At 39.0% G+C, this 18,075-nt stretch overlaps 5 protein-coding genes across 5 annotated transcripts; 3 read left to right on the top strand and 2 right to left on the bottom strand.

Moving 5' to 3' along the window:
* Positions 1 to 1,546: 1,546 nt before the first annotated feature.
* Positions 1,547 to 1,968, bottom strand: LOC100944792 (histone H2B type 1-J). The gene has a single exon (XM_003801865.2). The coding sequence runs from the start codon at positions 1,951 to 1,953 to the stop codon at positions 1,573 to 1,575; it is 381 nt and encodes a 126-aa protein (XP_003801913.1). The 5' UTR covers positions 1,954 to 1,968; the 3' UTR covers positions 1,547 to 1,572.
* Positions 1,969 to 2,259: 291 nt separating this feature from the next.
* Positions 2,260 to 2,689, top strand: LOC100944473 (histone H2A type 1). Its single transcript, XM_003801864.2, has one exon. It carries the CDS (start codon positions 2,260 to 2,262, stop codon positions 2,650 to 2,652), a length of 393 nt encoding a protein of 130 aa, XP_003801912.1. The 3' UTR covers positions 2,653 to 2,689.
* Positions 2,690 to 8,708: 6,019 nt separating this feature from the next.
* On the bottom strand, positions 8,709 to 17,307 carry LOC100944154 (histone H2B type 1-K). The gene is made up of 2 exons (XM_003801863.3): positions 16,895 to 17,307; positions 8,709 to 9,094 (listed from the first exon to the last, which is right to left on the bottom strand). The coding sequence occupies exon 1, from the start codon at positions 17,283 to 17,285 to the stop codon at positions 16,905 to 16,907; it is 381 nt and encodes a 126-aa protein (XP_003801911.1). The 5' UTR covers positions 17,286 to 17,307; the 3' UTR covers positions 8,709 to 9,094; positions 16,895 to 16,904.
* Positions 9,761 to 10,072, top strand: LOC100959930 (histone H4). Its single transcript, XM_012812774.1, has one exon. The coding sequence runs from the start codon at positions 9,761 to 9,763 to the stop codon at positions 10,070 to 10,072; it is 312 nt and encodes a 103-aa protein (XP_012668228.1).
* A 295-nt stretch (positions 17,308 to 17,602) lies between the features above and the next one.
* Positions 17,603 to 18,028, top strand: LOC100943830 (histone H2A type 1-J). Its single transcript, XM_003801862.2, has one exon. It carries the CDS (start codon positions 17,615 to 17,617, stop codon positions 17,999 to 18,001), a length of 387 nt encoding a protein of 128 aa, XP_003801910.1. The 5' UTR covers positions 17,603 to 17,614; the 3' UTR covers positions 18,002 to 18,028.
* Positions 18,029 to 18,075: the final 47 nt, after the last annotated feature.

Genomic DNA, 18,075 nt, shown 5'->3' with positions numbered 1-18,075 from the left:
ACAGTCATTTAAGTTCTGTGCATTCACAAGACTCAGTTATTAGTATGGATAATCAGGACGATGATGAGGGCAAAGTAAAAAAAATTGATTTCTTTTTTCCTTTCCCTCTTTTCAAATCATGAGTGTACATTCCCTACATAGAAATGCATACAACCGACCTAACAGTAATTTAACTAGGACATACTATACTATATAAGAAACTTTACAGAGGCAGTTTCCAAAGGCTCCGCAAGTGTTAAACAAAAAGTTCAAAAAAGAGAAGAAATTTTAGAGAGCAGGTATGGGCTTTAAAAAAATGGGTAGAACTTAAGTCAGCAAAGGAGAAGTGCATATTTGACAGTGGATTTAACAAAATAATAACTTTAGTCATTGCTGCGCTAAGTTTAGATCCATTCTAAACAAATCAGTTATGTATTGTCTACCTCTCAAAAAACTAGTCATAGTGGAAGCTTCCAAATGCTTATAAGAGACAATTTTCAAAAGTGATAACCTAGAGAAACTCATTTGTTGGCTGACTTGCTCTCGTTCGGCAACCCGAATGACGCAGTACTTGTATTTCCTAACTGGTTCCAGGCAAAGCGAAAAACAGGATTTAAGGCTGGGCGAGGTGGCTCACGCCTGTAAATATCCTAGCACTCTGGAAGGCCGAGGGGCGTGGGCAGCCTGAGTTGAAAGTTCCGGACCAGCCTGACCAAGACCAAGACTCATCTCTACTCAAAATTGAAAAACACTGGCCAGGCGTCACGGTGGGCCCGTAGTCCCAGGTACTTGGAAGGTTGACGAGCCCAAGTTTGAGGTTGCTGAGAAAAATGACGCCACGGCTGTATTCTACCGAAAGTGACAGACTCAGTCTCAAATAAATAAAACAGGATTTAAAAAGCAGTCTGCCTTCATTGCATCCTCATAGTCCGGCTTAATTTCGTCACACTTTCGATTATACGGACAAAGGGGAAAGGGTAAACAGTATCCAAAAAAGGCACTATCTTCCTGAATAAAAAATCACATCCTTTAAATTCCTTACCACCAACGAAAATGTCAACTGTCGGTTTGTGTGCGGGGTTCGAGCAGTGGCGAGTCCTGGATTCTTAGCTGCGCAGCCAAACCGCCCTTTCGGCAGCCAATCAGGAAGCTCAAAATAAAGGCGGGCAGCACCCGGGGACATTCAAACTGCCCGGGAAATCTCTTTGACACAATTTAAAATCTCTAACACAATTTAACATTCCATAGGCCCGCGAAGTACTTAAATTTCCTGCTGAATTCTCTTCCATCTCATTAGCCCTTATTGGTTCCAGAGGTGAGACCATCTTAAAATGCAGTTTTTAGAAATGACAAAAACTATCGGGGGTATAGTTAATTGTAAGGAAGTCTTAAAGGATAGCTTAAACCTTGAGTCGCTAGTGACTAAGTTTACTTTAAGGCAAAGCCCCAAAAGTATTGCTCAGTGTTACCTTGCATCAGAGTAGAAAGCTTTGTAGAGAGTTGTGGCAAACAAAGCCCAAGTATCAGCTCTCTTTTGACAACATAGGTGGCTCTTAAAAGAGCCGTTAGTTAAAAATTCAGTCAACTCACTATTTACTTGGCGCTGGTATACTTAGTGACAGCCTTGGTGCCTTCAGACACAGCATGCTTAGCCAGCTCTCCAGGAAGCAACAGGCGTACAGCTGTCTGAATCTCCCTGGAAGTGATGGTAGAGCGCTTGTTATAATGCGCCAGGCGTGACGCCTCGCCGGCAATACGCTCAAAAATGTCGTTCACGAAGGAGTTCATGATGCCCATAGCCTTGGAAGAGATGCCTGTGTCCGGATGAACCTGCTTCAACACCTTGTAGACGTAGATGGAATAACTCTCCTTTCGACTACGCTTGCGCTTCTTGCCATCTTTCTTCTGAGCTTTTGTCACAGCCTTCTTAGAACCCTTCTTGGGAGCAGGAGCTGACTTCGCTGGTTCAGGCATAGTAACTGCACTACAGCTCACACCAGAGAAAACCAAAAAAGTGAAGACAAAGAGTCCTGAATCGTCTTTATATAGAACGCCTTATGCAAATAAGGTGTAATTAAAGCCTACTCTGATTGGTAGGTTAGACAAAGACTAGTATTGCCCAATCAGGACTTGTAAATCCAGAAGTCAAGTTTCTATTGGTTAAAATGAAGCTACAGTCTTAACCTATGACACGTCTTTCTTTTTCGCGCCCAATATGGTTATAAAAAGCCTCGCTAGGACGGTTTCTTTCAATAACTGTTGGCGGTTAGTTTACTCAGCATGTCTGGACGTGGCAAGCAGGGTGGCAAGGCTCGCGCTAAAGCCAAAACTCGTTCTTCTCGAGCAGGTCTCCAGTTCCCCGTGGGCCGTGTCCATCGTCTGCTCCGCAAAGGCAACTATGCCGAGCGAGTTGGGGCTGGCGCGCCGGTGTACTTAGCAGCTGTGCTGGAGTATTTAACAGCCGAGATCCTGGAGCTGGCGGGCAATGCGGCTCGTGACAACAAGAAGACTCGGATTATTCCTCGTCATCTGCAGCTGGCCATCCGTAACGACGAGGAACTCAACAAGCTGCTGGGTAAAGTCACCATTGCGCAGGGTGGTGTCCTGCCCAATATTCAGGCCGTGCTGCTGCCCAAGAAGACTGAAAGCCACCACAAAGCCAAGGGCAAGTAATACCGTGGATTAGTTTGTAATAACTTGAGTCCAGTCCAAACCAAAGGCTCTTTTAAGGGCCACCTATATTCTCTTTAAAAAGAGCTTAATATTTTTTGTATGGTGAATGAGAAAAAGGGGAGCTTGGGAAAAGCGGGGCTATACTCACAATACTGATGGCCCTTGTGGAAGTAAAACAGTGGGCACCACGTATAACGGACGTATTATCCACACTTAAGGCAGATCTTAGTAAACCACTAGTGCACAGGCAGCCATTAGTTACATAAGTTCCTGTAGCTGTTCCGTACAAAATTATTACTCCCCTAACTTCACACCAAGCGAACCCTGCAGGCCACTGGGTGCCTGAGGAAGCCCTGACGCTATTGACCTCAGCGGGTGGCCGGGTGCTAAATCGCCACTACCTTAAGTACACAGCTGATTAAAACGCTACATGCGAATCCAGTGAAAGATGAAGATGATGCCTCTGGAAGCCTGTGAGTCCTGCAGAAGTCTCAAACTGGCAGGGCTACATACATTTTTCCCAGAATATAAGCTATGAAGTATACCCTTCTTTAGCCTGCCCAAAATTGCAAAGTATGTCCTTAATTGAACTTAGTAAAATATTAGGATGACATTTGACATTTGGAGACAACGTCTAGGTGAAAAGTTTCTCATAATTGGGAAGCGTGTATCTCAAGTGCAGTTATCGCAGAACCTGACCAGGATACTTTTAATAAACCTTAATAGAAATAACGAAGCTTGGGGAAATGTTTTTCCTAAATATTGCCATTGAAAAGTAAACTTGCTAGTCACACAAGTTTTTGTGTGGAAAGAAAAATAACAAAGGAGTGATTATGACCTTTCACGAAGAGTTGTCCATGAGTGTTGGAAGAAGTGTTGGTGGCTCCTGACAAACTGGCCTTCTACCAAGGCTTACATTTACTTGTGGAGAAGTTATTTAATGTGACATTGCAAGTAACTTTTGGTGGTGTAGTAAACATTGGTGGTGTTATTACCCGTGCCAACTGTTTTCCTTGCTCAGGTTGCAGAATCTTGCCTCCTACCTCGGCTCACTGAACGCTGACGTAATCATTAGAAAAAAGAAAAAGAGGTGTTCTTAGCTTTTTGTCTAGTATATTGTGGACACCTCTAGCTTTCTGGTGACACTTAACAAAAATCTCCGATCCAAGTATTAACCAGGCCTGACACTTTAGATCAAAATCTGGCGCGTTCAGGGTACTATGGCTGAGCATGGTGGTTCACGCCTTATAATTCCAGCACTCTGGCAGGCTGAGGCGGGTGAATTGCCTGAGCAAAGAGAGACTCCCATCTCCACTAAAAATAGAAAAAGTAGCCGGGCATTGTGGCAGGCAGCCTGTAGTTCAGCTACTGGGAAGCTTGAGCCCAAGAGTTTGAGGTTGCTGTGAGCTATGGTTCTAGGGCACTCAACCGCAGGGCAACTGAAACTCTTGTCTCAAAAACAAACACCTCTCAGAACAATATTTTCAGTGTATAAAATGCGAAAACAATTAGTTTTCAAAATAACTTCAACAGAGTGATGAAATATGTGATTATATAGTTAACACATTACAGAATTTGGTGAACATAAAAACTGCATATTAGTATTTAGTATAAATGCTTCAATATACGCAGCATTTTTAATGAGAAATGAAACTGAAATTTCTGAGATTTGTGGCCTAAATTAATAATAAAGTGAAATGCCAACGTTTAGTCAAAGGTTAATTTAAATATATTATTTTACTACACAAACTCACAAATTTCCCTGTCATACCACCACGACCAAACTGCTGAATTTATCCATAGGGGCATTGCTATGTGTACATACAGACCTCTGGTTAAAAACCCTTGCTCTGAAATTTGGTTGACCTACTCCATTCCTTTTCAGCTTAATTATAAGCTTTCCCTGAAATCTTTTCTTCCTATGTGGAGTTTCTTTAGCACTTAAGTCTATTGAAGTCACATATAAACAGTCACACTCTTAATGTTTCTATTTCTTGTACTTATTACTTCCAATCCTAGTATAATTATGATTTTTTGGAATAAAAATAACTATTGACAACAATATCTAGCGATGATAGGCACTCAAATGACTCCCCAAAAATAGTAAAATAGAACTTTTGATGGGATTTTTAGAATATATGTAACTCAAATAATGATTTTATTCATCATTCAATTGTTCTGTCTTTAAATGTCTTCCAATTTATTTAAATTAATGTAATAATTAAACAGATAATAGTTTAGCATAGGATGTATTTTGCAAGTATGACTAACAAATTTGCTACCGTATTTGTTGCATAGTGAAAGAATGTGAGAATGCAAAGAAACTAGGTTGTACTAAATTTATCTTGATAATTACCATATTAGAAAATAACCTTTTTAGCATCACAGTTTTTAAATGGTATCCTCTGTGTATGTTTATAGAAAATTAAACACCTCTGCCTACCAATTTCAGAAACTAAAGAGTCTGATAAACTTTTTAGATATCCACTACAGAAAGAGTAGCATTTTCCCTTTATCCTCTCAGTGTTTTTCTTGCTAGGCCTGAGAATTAAACTAATATAAGACAGATTAACAAGAAAAACACATAAATTTATTTAATGTAAGTTTTATGTGACCTGAGAGCTCTCAGAAGGAAATAAAGACCCAAAGAAGTGGCAAAACCTAAATGCTGTTATACTATGTTGAACAGAGTAAATTGAGAGAAAGTAACAAACTATGTGGGGAGTCTAACTGAAGGTAATGATTTTAAGAAAGTCTGTTTACACAGAGTTCTTTGGGTCTCAACTTCCTTATCTTGGAAAACAAAGAATGTTCTTTTTCTTTTGTTATGGAGAATACATCTTCCTTAGGGGGGTTTATTTCCCACTTTGATGAAGGGAAAGGTCAGAGTGCTTCTCTTGTAACTTTTCTTTTTAAATTGCTTTTAGCTCAAAAAAAATTATCCTTATACCAAAGTAGCATATTTTGGAGTGGCTCTTTTGGAGTGTTACCCCTTTACCATCCACTGTTATACCTATTATCCTCATTTTGCTATGCAAGCTGTTATGAAATCAGAGAAGGAGGATTCTGATTCCTGAGAAATGTACTGATTTCTAAAGTAGAGAAAAGTGTTTACAATGTATTTCAGCTAACTAATGTTGGGGAAATATAATTCAAAACAAAATCTGCCAAAAAAGAAAACAATTATTGAAAAGCATTAAACGAAAGTGTATATTGACCAAAGTCCTAAAACATTTTTTTCCTTGTAACTTAAGAAAATGACTTGTAGCCAGGCATTGTGGCTCATGGCTGTAGTTCCAGCACCTTGGGCAGCTGAGGCTGGAGGGTCACTGGAGAGGCCAGGAATTTGAGACCAGCCTGGGTAACATAACAATGTTGGAAATGGGGGGCAATGGCCCCCACTCTTTTTGGGAACTAAAACCTGCATCCCTGCCTCAGGCCAGTGGTCAGGAGGGGCAAGGGAATGTCTTTTGTTCTTTATGACACAGGAGATAGTGCAAAGAAATTCGTCTGGACAGAGGCCCACAAAATTGTTTTAGTCAAAGATGGGATTAAACTGGATGAAGGTCATGAGATTGTCTTAGCCCAAAATGGGATTACAAGATTAATCAAAATCTTTGAAAGCTCTCTGCTTCTGATCAGAGGCAGGAATTTGGATTTTGAAAATTTGGAATTTGAGAATCTGCCATTTTCCTCCTTTGCTGGCAAAGTAGTAGATTTCTCTTTTCAAACTTCTTGTCCTGCTCTTATTTTTTTTTTTTTTTGAGACAGAGTCTCACTATGTTGCCCTTGGTAGAGTGCCGGGGTGTCACAGCTCACAGTGACCTCAAACTCTTGAGCTTTAAAGCAATTCTCTTGCCTCAGCCTCCCAAGTAGCTGGGACTACAAGCACCCACCACAATGCCTGGCTGTTTTTTATTTTTGTTGTTGCAGTTGTCATTGTTGTTTAGCTGGCCTGGCCTGGGTTTGAACCCGCCAGCCATGGTGTATGTGGCTGGTGCCCTAACCACTGAGCTATAGGTGCTGCCCTGTCTTGTTCTTCTGCTGTGTCCTTGGGGACAAATGCTGAGCTTTTGATAACAGATTGACCTTGTTTCTGAGAGCACACATAGTAAGAATAAGATGGCATCTGTCAGGCTAGGGCAGATATGACACAGCTGGTCTGGTCTGTTTAGGTCCTGCCTGACCTGTCTCTCATTCTTTACTGTTTTGTAAATTTAGCTCCCACCCTAAAGATGCCCATCTAGAGTAGTTTAGGTGGATTGATTTAGGAGATTAACTTTCAAATTGAAATGTTTTGGGTCATGGATTCTGCCAACTATTAAGATAAGGAAGGATTAATATGGTCTTCACTTTGAACTTAAATGTATACAACTATAATGTTAGAAATGGAAGAACAGAACAGTTTTTGGAGAGGCTACTGTCACTGTTCTCCAGAATCCTGGCCTACTGACAAAGTTTGGTGGACCTATCCCTGTCTCTGAATATTGGCTGACAGTGACAGGCAGCCAGACCCTCTTCATCTGGTAACATTTCCACAAAAGTGGGCTATGATTGTGCCACTGTACTCCAGCCAGGCAACAGAATGAGACTTTGTCTTTTAAAAAAATAAAAATTTTGAAAGATGGCTTGTAATTTCAGGAAGTTTTGGAAAATTAATTTTAAGGTGGGAATTACACTGTCAAATAATAAGATAATCTTCAAAGTTACAATGTAGGGAGCAGGACCTCTAGCCTCCTAAAGTTTTACTGAAAAATCAGTGACATGAGGCAGATTAATTAACAGGTGAAAAGTCATACAAATTTATTTAACATGTATACATGGAACCTTTGAAAGCACATGTAAGAATAAGATGGAGTCAGGCTAGGGCCAACATGACACAGCTGGTCTAGTCGCTTGAGGTCCTGTCTGACCTTCACCCCCCCCACCCCCACCATACCAGTCACCCATTATTACTGTTTTGTAAATTTAGCTCCCACCCTAAAATAAAGATGCCTATCTTGAATAGTTTAGGTGGATTGATTGAGGATATTAACTCTTGAATTGGAATGTTATAATAGGTCACTGAGTTATGCTGATTGTTATTTAAAATAAGGGTTAATATGGTCTTTGCTTTGAACTTCTATGTATAAAACTGGTAAAACAGAACAGTCTTGGAGAGGCTACTCTTATGTTCTCCATAATTCTAGCCTTCTCACAAAGTTTGGTGGATCGATTCCCATCTCTGCATATTGCTGACAGTGACAGGTAGCTGAACCCTCTTCTTCTTGTTACACCTTCAAAATGAAGACCCAAAAATACAGGGAAAACTGTCCCTTTTTATGCTTAGGTTAAACAAAGTATGGCCAGCTGTGTAAAAATATGATTGAAAAAAGAGGATATGATTTAATGCTAACTGACTGGGAAAACCTAGCAATGCTTGTCTGTCTAGATTCCTTCTGGCTTCTTTGAGCATATATTACTTCCTTCTGGGTGTTGGGCAGGGCCCTCTCTGGAATGGGGGTGTTATAGTCTATAGTCAAATAAGGTAGGTGAGGTAATTTATGGCCAGTATTTACACAGAATAAATGTAGGTTTTATGACTGGCTTTTATGACCTGCCTCGGGGAAAAGAGGTTCTAGTTTTTTAGCTCTATCCTCAAGGAAAGAACAGGACTGAGAGGTCTACAGGACAGACAAAAACTCTAAGGCTTTCATTTTGGGTCCTGTTTCTGAGCCCCAACACAAATAATTGATAATAACATTTTGGCACCATATATAGACTAATTGGTGGAATAAAAGAACTCCAAAAATTTTTAATGTGTACATGATAAATTTTTCTAATTGGTGGGGTTAATAACCAATACAACATACTGTATTAAATAACAAGCTGGTTAACTTTTTAAACAATTATTTCTCTATACAAGATATCAAATCTATAATTACAGAGTTAGATTATGTAGAATGGATCTACCGGTTGTAGGCCTAACAGGACCTGCTGTTAATGTAAGGATCAAGGGAAAACTTCCCTTTATCCCTGAAAAGATTCATTCAACAATTAATTGACAAAAGCAGATAAAAAGGAGAAAAGGCATACAAATTTATTAAAGTACAGGAGCAGATATCACTGAGTGATTTCCCCAACCCCCCTCCAATGGGGTATAAAAGCTCCTATAACCTTTTCCACAGGGAAAGGAGGAGATGGGTTATGTAGACAATTATTGGAAGGGCAGTACATGATTATTAGGGACAACCAATAGATCCAGGAGATAACGTGCCAAGAGGCAGGCAGGCAGGCATGCATATCTAGTAGAAAAATCCATCCAGGTGTGGTTGCATTCTTCTGTCGTCTTCTCTGCCATCGACCGTGATGTGACAGGGAGTGGACTGAAGGCAACTATGAGTTTTTTGGTAAGAAGCATTCTTGTTCAGACCAGGAAATTCCAGAGAAAGTCCCTCCCTACCTTGGGGAAGAGAAAAAAGGCAAGGTTAGGGGGACCTTGATTCTGCACCTTATTTCTAAGGTCCTTCAACTTTCAAAAGCATTTAACATGCCCAAGAGCCATATTTGAGGGAATCACTCACACTCCAATGTTGGAAATGAAAATATGTAACTTTGGTGAAAGAGAATTTGGCAATATGCCTGAAAGATCTTAAAATTCTATATTTTATTAGTCCACCTTGTTCATTTTTTAGGAATTTAGCATACTGAGCATATTTCTACCACAAACTAAGGAGAAAAATGTTACAAAAATAGCACAGTCTTATGCAGAGTGTTAAAGAAATACATGTATACATGTAAAAATACTCAATGTCTTTAGTCTCCTCTGCTTTTTCGTGTATTGTCTATAATATTGAAATTTTGCTATTTAATAAAGATGGGGTAGGAATCACACTAAATGAAAACAGGAGGAAAAATAGCCTTAGTCTTAATTAAGTATTAAAAAGAACTGAAAGAAAATAAAAGAGGATAGCAGGACAAACTTGTTCCCTTTTCAGGTCCCCTCCCCCAGCATAGCGGAACTTCTCATCGCAACTCTTTTCGGGTTTCAGTCAGGTCCGCAGGAGTTACTTATAAAGAGAAGTTGCCATTCCCCTCAGTTGTAGTTTTCATTCTGTGTCTTTTGACAATGTCTGGACGTGGTAAAGGAGGGAAGGGTTTAGGGAAAGGGGGTGCTAAGCGCCACAGGAAAGTGCTGCGCGACAACATCCAGGGCATAACAAAGCCTGCGATCAGACGCCTGGCCCGCCGTGGGGGGGTCAAGCGCATTTCAGGCCTCATCTATGAGGAGACCCGTGGGGTGCTCAAGGTGTTCCTGGAGAACGTGATCCGAGATGCTGTCACCTACACCGAGCACGCCAAGCGCAAGACGGTCACAGCTATGGACGTGGTTTATGCGCTTAAACGGCAGGGCCGCACCCTGTATGGTTTCGGCGGCTAAATACCACTTCAGAAACATGTCCTTTACTAAAAAGGCCCTTTTTAGGGCCCCTAATATTTCAGAAAAAGAGTTTAAAATACCTACAAGTAGGTTCTTATGGCAGTTTAATTGTTTAATTTGTCTTTGCTGGTAACTGCAATCCACCACGGGTCGATAATTGCTTAATTTGTCTTTGCTGGTAACTGCAATCCACCACGGGTCGAGATTTTCTGAAGGCGGGAAGAAGCTTGCCTCATCCTAGCAAGTTCAAATTGTTTGCAGCTTGCTTATGGAACCAGTGATAAATGAGTAAAGTTAGAGTCCAAGCAGGACACTTCCCAGCTCCTTTGACTTCCATAAGGTGGAGGGATCTTAGAAAAAAACAATTGCATTCCACAAACGGCAGGAAGCTTGAAGAAACTTGGTGCCCTTTTTAAATAGGGGGCTTACCAGGGGTCTTATTATTGCTATGAACCTACGTAGGAGGGGCAATCTTGGCAATATGTCTACCTCCTTTTGTGTTTGCTTTCTGGTACTATTTTTAGGCACTGGAAAGAAACTACCTAGGTACTGGTGAACACCACATTGATTATAAAACAAATGGTAAGATTTCTGTCCATCTCCAGTAGCATATCCTTCTTTTTCTCCTGCCCAAGGAATTTGGTATATATTACTCCCAGGCTTTTTGCTTCTCAAATTAAGATGCATATACCCTCTTATCAATATATTATAAGGACTTTATACATTTGTTGTTGAAATTAAGTTGATGTTGAAATGTAGTTCTATTTTCTTCTCATTAATCTTGTTTTCTTATGTGTCAGTACAAAATTTACACTTTATTTTTCTGTTGGTAGATACTTAAATTGTCTCATTTTCCCTCATTACAGACCTGCAAGGGCATTGCTGTACCTAGCTGTAGCCCTGTAGTTACTCCTTAGAAGTAGAATTGCTTGATAATAGCTGTCTATTCAACATGAATAGAGGTGAACAATTTGCTTTCTAGTGTACAGTGACTCATGCCCCCTGTGGTGCTTGAGAGTTCTTATTCCCTATCATTAGCATCTGCTAATGTCAGACTAAAATTTTTGCCAATACAAAGATTTTGCTAAATGGTATCTCATTATTTAAGTTGCATTTCTCTAATTTAAATAAAGTGGTAAGTTTTTAATAAGATTTTTGGCTCTTTGAAGGTTTTCTCTTCTAGAAATTATCTATTATTTGCCCATTTATTTTCTAGGATTTTTTATGATTTGTATTTCTTATATTTTGACTTTTAATAACTGTCAGCATGTGACAAATATATTCTGTCACCTTGTGGATTTGTTTTTAAATGTTAGTAATAGCTTTGGATATGTAAAAATTAATTTTAATGCTGGACTTATATTTTTAGTTTTTGAATGATACCTTATAGGAGTTATCCTTCCCTTCCCCACTCCAAACTTCCCCTGAGAGATGCAGCCATCAATGTTTGGAAAAATTTAGGCTCCTTATCTCATGATTTGGCTTAAACTGGACAGTAAGCCTTTTCAGAAATAGCTGTAAGAATAGCAGTAAGAAAGCTATGGAAGATTTATAAAAGATTGACCTTCCTATTCTCTTAAAAAGCAATGATTAACTGAATGCATAAAATTTGAAAAGTATTGCAAGAGAAACAACAGAAAGGAAAGACAAAAAGGAAAAGAATAGTGCCTAACACACATTAAAAATATATTTAATATTGAAATAGGTATGCAATTATGTGCTGATTTCAAGGACATGGAGGGAAGCCAGTTTATTATCAAAGCTCACATATTCAATACCCTTCCAAAAAAAAAAAATCACAAATAAATGCTGTACATTTGAAGTGTTAAATGGACAGAAGTCTAAAATCTAAAGTTACAACCCCCAAAGAAATGATCGGTTTTTTCTTTCATATATTTGGAATTATGCTTAATATGCAATTCTGAGTAGACTTGTGAAATGATTTTCTTTGGGGAAAATGCCTACTAGTTAGTGCTTATTTTCAGCCTGGTAATTGTGCTGGTATTCTTAAAATATGTTATTATACCCAGGGATTTTCAAAATGGTTATATGTTTTATAAAAATATAAATATATGTGAGATAGCATTATGTTGCAATTTCTGTGAAAATCATAATTGAATTGAATGCTTTTTGTGTTTTTAACCTCACCTGCATAAACAAAAAAATAAAATGTGAGCTTTAAAAAAATTATTTAAATTTGTGTTAAGTGCTTTACATAGATTAACTCATAATATTCTTGTGATATAGATTTTATTATTCTCATATTAAAATGGTAAAATAGAGGCAACTCACAGATAGACAAATAACAAATATAGTCTAAGACTCAAACCTGTAATACTCTTAATCACTCTCAATATAGAGAAGTGGTACTAGTCCTATAATGGGGAATTTGGGGAAATGTGTCAGGACAGATTAAAAACCCTGCTGTCACTAGCCCAATGCAAATGAATTATTTCAGTTCCTCAGGTTGTGTACCTGTCAGAGAAACTTGTTTTTACTTTTGTGTCTACTATAAAGAAATCTGTGATGTAACAAGTCCTTCCCTATCATTTTTCATGTTCAAAGTCCACTGGATTCCATAATCCCTTAGGAAAAACTATCTTACAATTGTCCATTCCAGAAGGAATTATCATCCTTGGCCTAGTGCCCTATATGTTGTAGCTTTTAAGGCCAACTTCTCACTTGAGTATATGGTATACAGCATTAGCCATGTACAGCTACTAAGCATTTGAAATGTGGCATGTGACTGATAAAATAGACGTTTAATCAAAATATGTTTAAAATTTCAATTAGTTTACATTTAAAAACAGGTGCTGGATTCATTTAAGTATACTTTGAATAGCTTAGGTATGTGAATCTGAATCTACTTGTTATTATACATTAATAAACTCTAAATAGATATCAAAAATGTATGAGTTGTGATGTATTGTACAAGTGTTTTTAAAGTATCTGATTTTAGGCCAGGCTTGGTGGCTCATGCCTGTACTCCTAGCACTTGGGAAGCCGAGCCAAGTGGATTGCTGGAGCTCATGGGTTGGAGAACAGCCTGAGCCAGAGCTAGACCTCATCTCTAAAAATAGCCGGGTGGTGTGGGAGGTGCCTATAGTCCCACCTGCTTGGGAGGCTGAGACAAGAGAATCACTTGAGCCCCAGAGTTTGAGGTTGCTGTGAACTATGATACCATGGCAATCTATTGAGGGTGACAAATTGAGACTCTTACCTCAAAAAAAAAAAAGTATCTGATTTTTTGGACTTGAAATAAAAAACAATATAAGTTGTCAATTAATAATAAACTATGCATTGACTATATGTTAAAGAAGAACTTTGATATAGAGTGTAATAGTGAATATGTAAAATTCATTGTTTTTTACATTTTAATGTGGTTACTAGAAAAACAATTAGTATATCTGTGACTTGCATTACATTTGTATTGCAGAATCAGTCTTAGGGTAACTAACTGGTTTTAAAGCTTTCAGACCCCAAAATACTAATACAGATGCAAAAAGAAGAAAAAAATCCTAGCTTAAGGAAGAACAAGAAAGTAAGAGAGGAAATCAAAGAGCAAGTTGCTTTTTCCTCCATTTTAACTCTAGTCATACCTCAGATAATATCAATAAAACCCTGTGACATAATGTATTACACTTCTCATGGGCATGGAGTTGTGAAGTTTGTATCAAGCACTCAGAATAAATAATGATTAAGTTTTTCTAACTTACCCAAGGAGGAAATCTATGCCATTTTCTTCTTCTTTTGACCTCTTTAACTTCTGGATCACAAGATACTTTAAAACAGATCAAATATGTGACTGCTAAGTCATTAAGCATGGTCAAATAAACCTCCATGTTTCAACCCTAAAGCTACTCTGTTTCCCAAAGAATGGGAGAATCTAAAGCAGATGATTATTTCCCTGCATAGTGTTTTTCATAGAGCTATAACAATTGCCAGATTAAATGCTGTGGTTCAGAGTCACACAGCAATTGCTCTAAGTCTAAAGCATGAACTACTCTTTAAAAAACAAATTTTAGGGGAATTAATTTAGCACATTCGACTAATAATTTAAAGGAGATTATAAAATAAGTTAAAAGAGCTCTATTTTTGTTCCAAGTTAACATACATGGCTTAAGAGGAAATAAATGACAAAGAGATACATGGCATAAGGGGGGAAAGATAAACATAATGAATTTTCTTCTGCCTCTAGCTCTGTTCATCAGTTTTGCTATTTGAAAAAGAACATTGGAATGAACTTTGTGATTCTTTCCAACTATTAAGATCTACACTATATACAGAGAAACAAAATAAGATCCATGTGAAGAGATACAGAAATGAGAATGAAAGCATGAGAAAATTATGGCCACTGCCTGCATTTCCATTAAAACACAAAGTACTTTCAAATTCTGGAATAAAAGTAAAAAGATCTAAGAGCAAACTTTGTAAAATTGTATCAGTTTGTAAAAATAGTTTATAAGCCTAGAGTTAATGATAGCCTTGTGGGAGCAAAGGTAGAACTTCCCTTTTGCCCTCAGAAGGGTCAATGTACAATCAACTCACAAAGAAGTAGGTTAGTAACAGAAAGGCTTATTTATTTTAAAGTATATTACACAGGAAGTCTCAAAAAATGAGGATTTTGCTCCCCAAAGTGGTCCAGAAACTTATATATAACCTTCTCATAAAATGGGTTATGGGTAGGGGAGAGGAATTCTGTTTAGAGGATACTAAAAGAATTACATACATTATCTTGTTAAAAAAAAAAAAAAAAGGTGGGGGGGGATCTGTTCAGGTGTAGTTACTTTCCTGCTCTACTTTTCTGCAGTAAAGAGATAACCGGGAGGGGAAGAAAAAACTATTGTTCTCCTAAGTGGGTCTGCATCTCTGGCAGATAAAGAAACTTCTAAGATTTGGGGAAAGTAAGTGGGAGGGTGAAGGGGGGAAGGTCAGAGAGACCTTGAGGCTCAGTCCAGAATGTCAAAATGCTATATTTGGGGGTAAAAATATTAGCATACAATGAGTAAAACTTTGAGGGTAAAAATCTTAATCTAAAAGCAGTATTTATATATACCTTAAGATAGAATTTACCATCTGCATGGTGTTCTAGAAAACATGCTAATAATAAATGACATATATTATTTTTCTTAAGGTTCTTGTTCCCTGCCCCCAGTGAAATCTAAATAGGAAGAGGCACTGTAGAGGTACAATTTACTCCTGATAGCTACGTGAAATCAGTCTTAAGGATTATACTTAATTTTTGCTATGAATATTTTGCTGTAAAAATGAAGTCAGGAGCAAATAAAGTACAAAAGGATGTCCTGCTTAGGAAAACCACTCTGTGAAGGTCAAATTACAACATTCTCTCTCTTCAGACTTATTCCTTCTTCATTGCTCTCTTCTCTCTGAAAATTATTTAGATAGCTCTTCCACTTCTTTGCATTTTGATTTTCACATTTGAAAATGTGTATAATACCTACCTCATAGATATGTGTTAAGACTAAACCAGTTCATATGTCACTATGTATAGACCAGTGCCTTGTATATTGACAAAACACTAAACAATCACTTGTTGATACATTCCCTAGAATATTGATATAATCCACAAACCATTAGTAGCATAAGATTTAGACAGTAAACATATGCTTTGCATTTGTGCATTGTTAGTTTAACGCTTCCAATCTCCAAATATACTTCCAAAGACAAGCAATTCACTAATGTTCACTCACTGTATCCCTAAAGATTTGAACAGCCCGTGATGAAATATATATGTAAGAATACATATACATACATATATTTATACATATATTCACTTATATACATACAAGAATGTTGAATAAGTCATTTTCTTATAAAACCTGGATTTCTAAATCACAAATTTAGCCAGGTGACAACCAAAATTTTATCGACCCTTACTTTCAACCTCCATTCTTCCTAAAAAAAAAAAAGCAAAAAACAAAAAACCTCACGTTGCTCATTACTGGCATAAATAGCCATTCTAGCTTTCACTCGGCTCAGACTCTAGGCCCGAAGCAGTTCCTCCCCCGCCTCATTACCTCCCCTCTCCCCTACTTCAACTTCTGGGCGGTCTGGACCTGTTCTATTGGTTGTCTCCACTGGACACCAGCCAAGTTTTTCCCTGGCAAGGTCCTTAAAGTTTTATTTGTTGATTTAAAAATCACTGATTGAATCAGCAAATGTGAAAAATGCTGTTTTAAAAACTAAAAGTGGTCACGTAAAACCTTTCTTGTGATCCCTTACATCTCTTACTCAAGAGGAAACCTGTGTCTCTCACAGATTTTTTGCCTTTCCTGGTGATTCGACATTGCTTCCACCCAGTATGGGCTGGAAAAGTGGAGTAAAAGAAAAAGCAAACTTAACAAAACACCAAGTTTGCCCAAATATTTAATGTCTCTTCCTACATTTCTTAACTTTTCACATTGTATAGCCAAGGAGGAGTGAACTAAAGGGAGGCACTCGTTTATTATCATCTGCCCACTGGAGATAAAAAGAGAACATGAAAGACATTTATTAACACAATTTGCCCCGCGGTAGAAAGACAATAGCCTTTTGAGATTTTAACCGGAAGTCACAGATGCATGTTGGCGCCAAAAACCAGGAAGCGTTTTGTACTTAAAGAAAGCTTCCGGGAATACTAATTTTTTTAATGTCTTTTTTTTTTCCTCACACAAGACACTTTACAAGCGATATGCGCATTTACAAGCCACACTGTATTAAGATTAAGCGAGCTTAATTTTAAAGACAGTATTTACAGCTCTAATGTTGACGACGTAAGTGGCTCTTAAAAGAGCCTTTGGGGTCAAACTTAAAGACGCTTACTTGCTTAAGTTTACTTGGCACTGGTGTACTTGGTGACAGCCTTGGTGCCCTCGGACACGGCGTGTTTGGCCAGCTCTCCAGGAAGCAGCAGGCGGACCGCCGTCTGAATCTCCCTGGAAGTAATCGTCGAGCGTTTATTGTAATGGGCTAAGCGAGAAGCCTCACCCGCGATGCGCTCAAAGATGTCGTTGACGAACGAATTCATGATGCCCATGGCCTTGGAGGAGATGCCGGTATCTGGGTGGACCTGCTTCAGCACCTTATACACGTACACCGAGTAACTCTCCTTACGGCTGCGCTTGCGCTTCTTGCCATCCTTTTTCTGGGCCTTGGTTACAGCCTTCTTAGAGCCCTTCTTCGGAGCAGGAGCAGACTTTGCCGGTTCAGGCATGATGAAGAGAAAAACACAGCCGACTCACAAACAGCGAGAAGAAAACGTAACCGAGGCGCGACGTGTGGCTTTTATATAGAACGTCTTATGCAAATAAGGTGAAATGTAAAAGTCCTGTGTCTGATTGGTGGGCATGTTTAGTGACGTCAGAGGTTAGTTTTGACCAATCAGAATCCTCAAATACAGAAGTAATCATTTCATTGGTCAAAATTAAGCTACACTCTTAACCTATGACACGTCTTCTTTTTCGCGCCTAATAATGGCTATAAAAGGTGCCGCCTGGCGCCTTTAGAGTATTAGCTGCTGGTGCTGAGTTTGTCAGGGTCACCATGTCCGGACGTGGTAAGCAGGGTGGTAAGGCTCGTGCTAAGGCAAAGACTCGTTCTTCTCGGGCAGGCCTCCAGTTCCCTGTGGGCCGTGTGCACCGCCTCCTCCGTAAAGGCAACTATGCGGAACGGGTTGGGGCTGGTGCGCCAGTGTATTTGGCGGCGGTGCTCGAGTACCTAACTGCCGAGATTCTAGAGCTGGCAGGCAACGCGGCCCGAGACAACAAGAAGACTCGTATTATTCCGCGCCACTTGCAGCTGGCTATCCGCAACGACGAAGAGCTCAACAAACTGCTGGGTAAAGTCACCATTGCGCAAGGCGGTGTTTTGCCCAACATCCAGGCGGTGCTCCTACCCAAGAAGACCGAGAGCCACCATAAAACCAAATAAGGAGCGTGGTTAGAAACTGTTGAAAAACAAAGGCTCTTTTAAGAGCCACTTAAAGTGTCTTAAAAGGCTGAGCG

Source organism: Otolemur garnettii, unplaced genomic scaffold, assembly GCF_000181295.1.
Source record: "Otolemur garnettii isolate 467f Iridium unplaced genomic scaffold, OtoGar3 scaffold00223, whole genome shotgun sequence".
NCBI classification, from domain to species: domain Eukaryota; kingdom Metazoa; phylum Chordata; class Mammalia; order Primates; family Galagidae; genus Otolemur; species Otolemur garnettii.
This window is presented reverse-complemented; position numbering and strand designations above follow the sequence as displayed.

Bases quoted from the DNA above. Each gene is read 5' to 3' on its own strand.
- LOC100944154 (XM_003801863.3), bottom strand. From the start codon at position 17,285: ATGCCTGAACCGGCAAAGTCTGCTCCTGCTCCGAAGAAGGGCTCTAAG.
- LOC100943830 (XM_003801862.2), top strand. From the start codon at position 17,615: ATGTCCGGACGTGGTAAGCAGGGTGGTAAGGCTCGTGCTAAGGCAAAG.
- LOC100959930 (XM_012812774.1), top strand. From the start codon at position 9,761: ATGTCTGGACGTGGTAAAGGAGGGAAGGGTTTAGGGAAAGGGGGTGCT.
- LOC100944473 (XM_003801864.2), top strand. From the start codon at position 2,260: ATGTCTGGACGTGGCAAGCAGGGTGGCAAGGCTCGCGCTAAAGCCAAA.
- LOC100944792 (XM_003801865.2), bottom strand. From the start codon at position 1,953: ATGCCTGAACCAGCGAAGTCAGCTCCTGCTCCCAAGAAGGGTTCTAAG.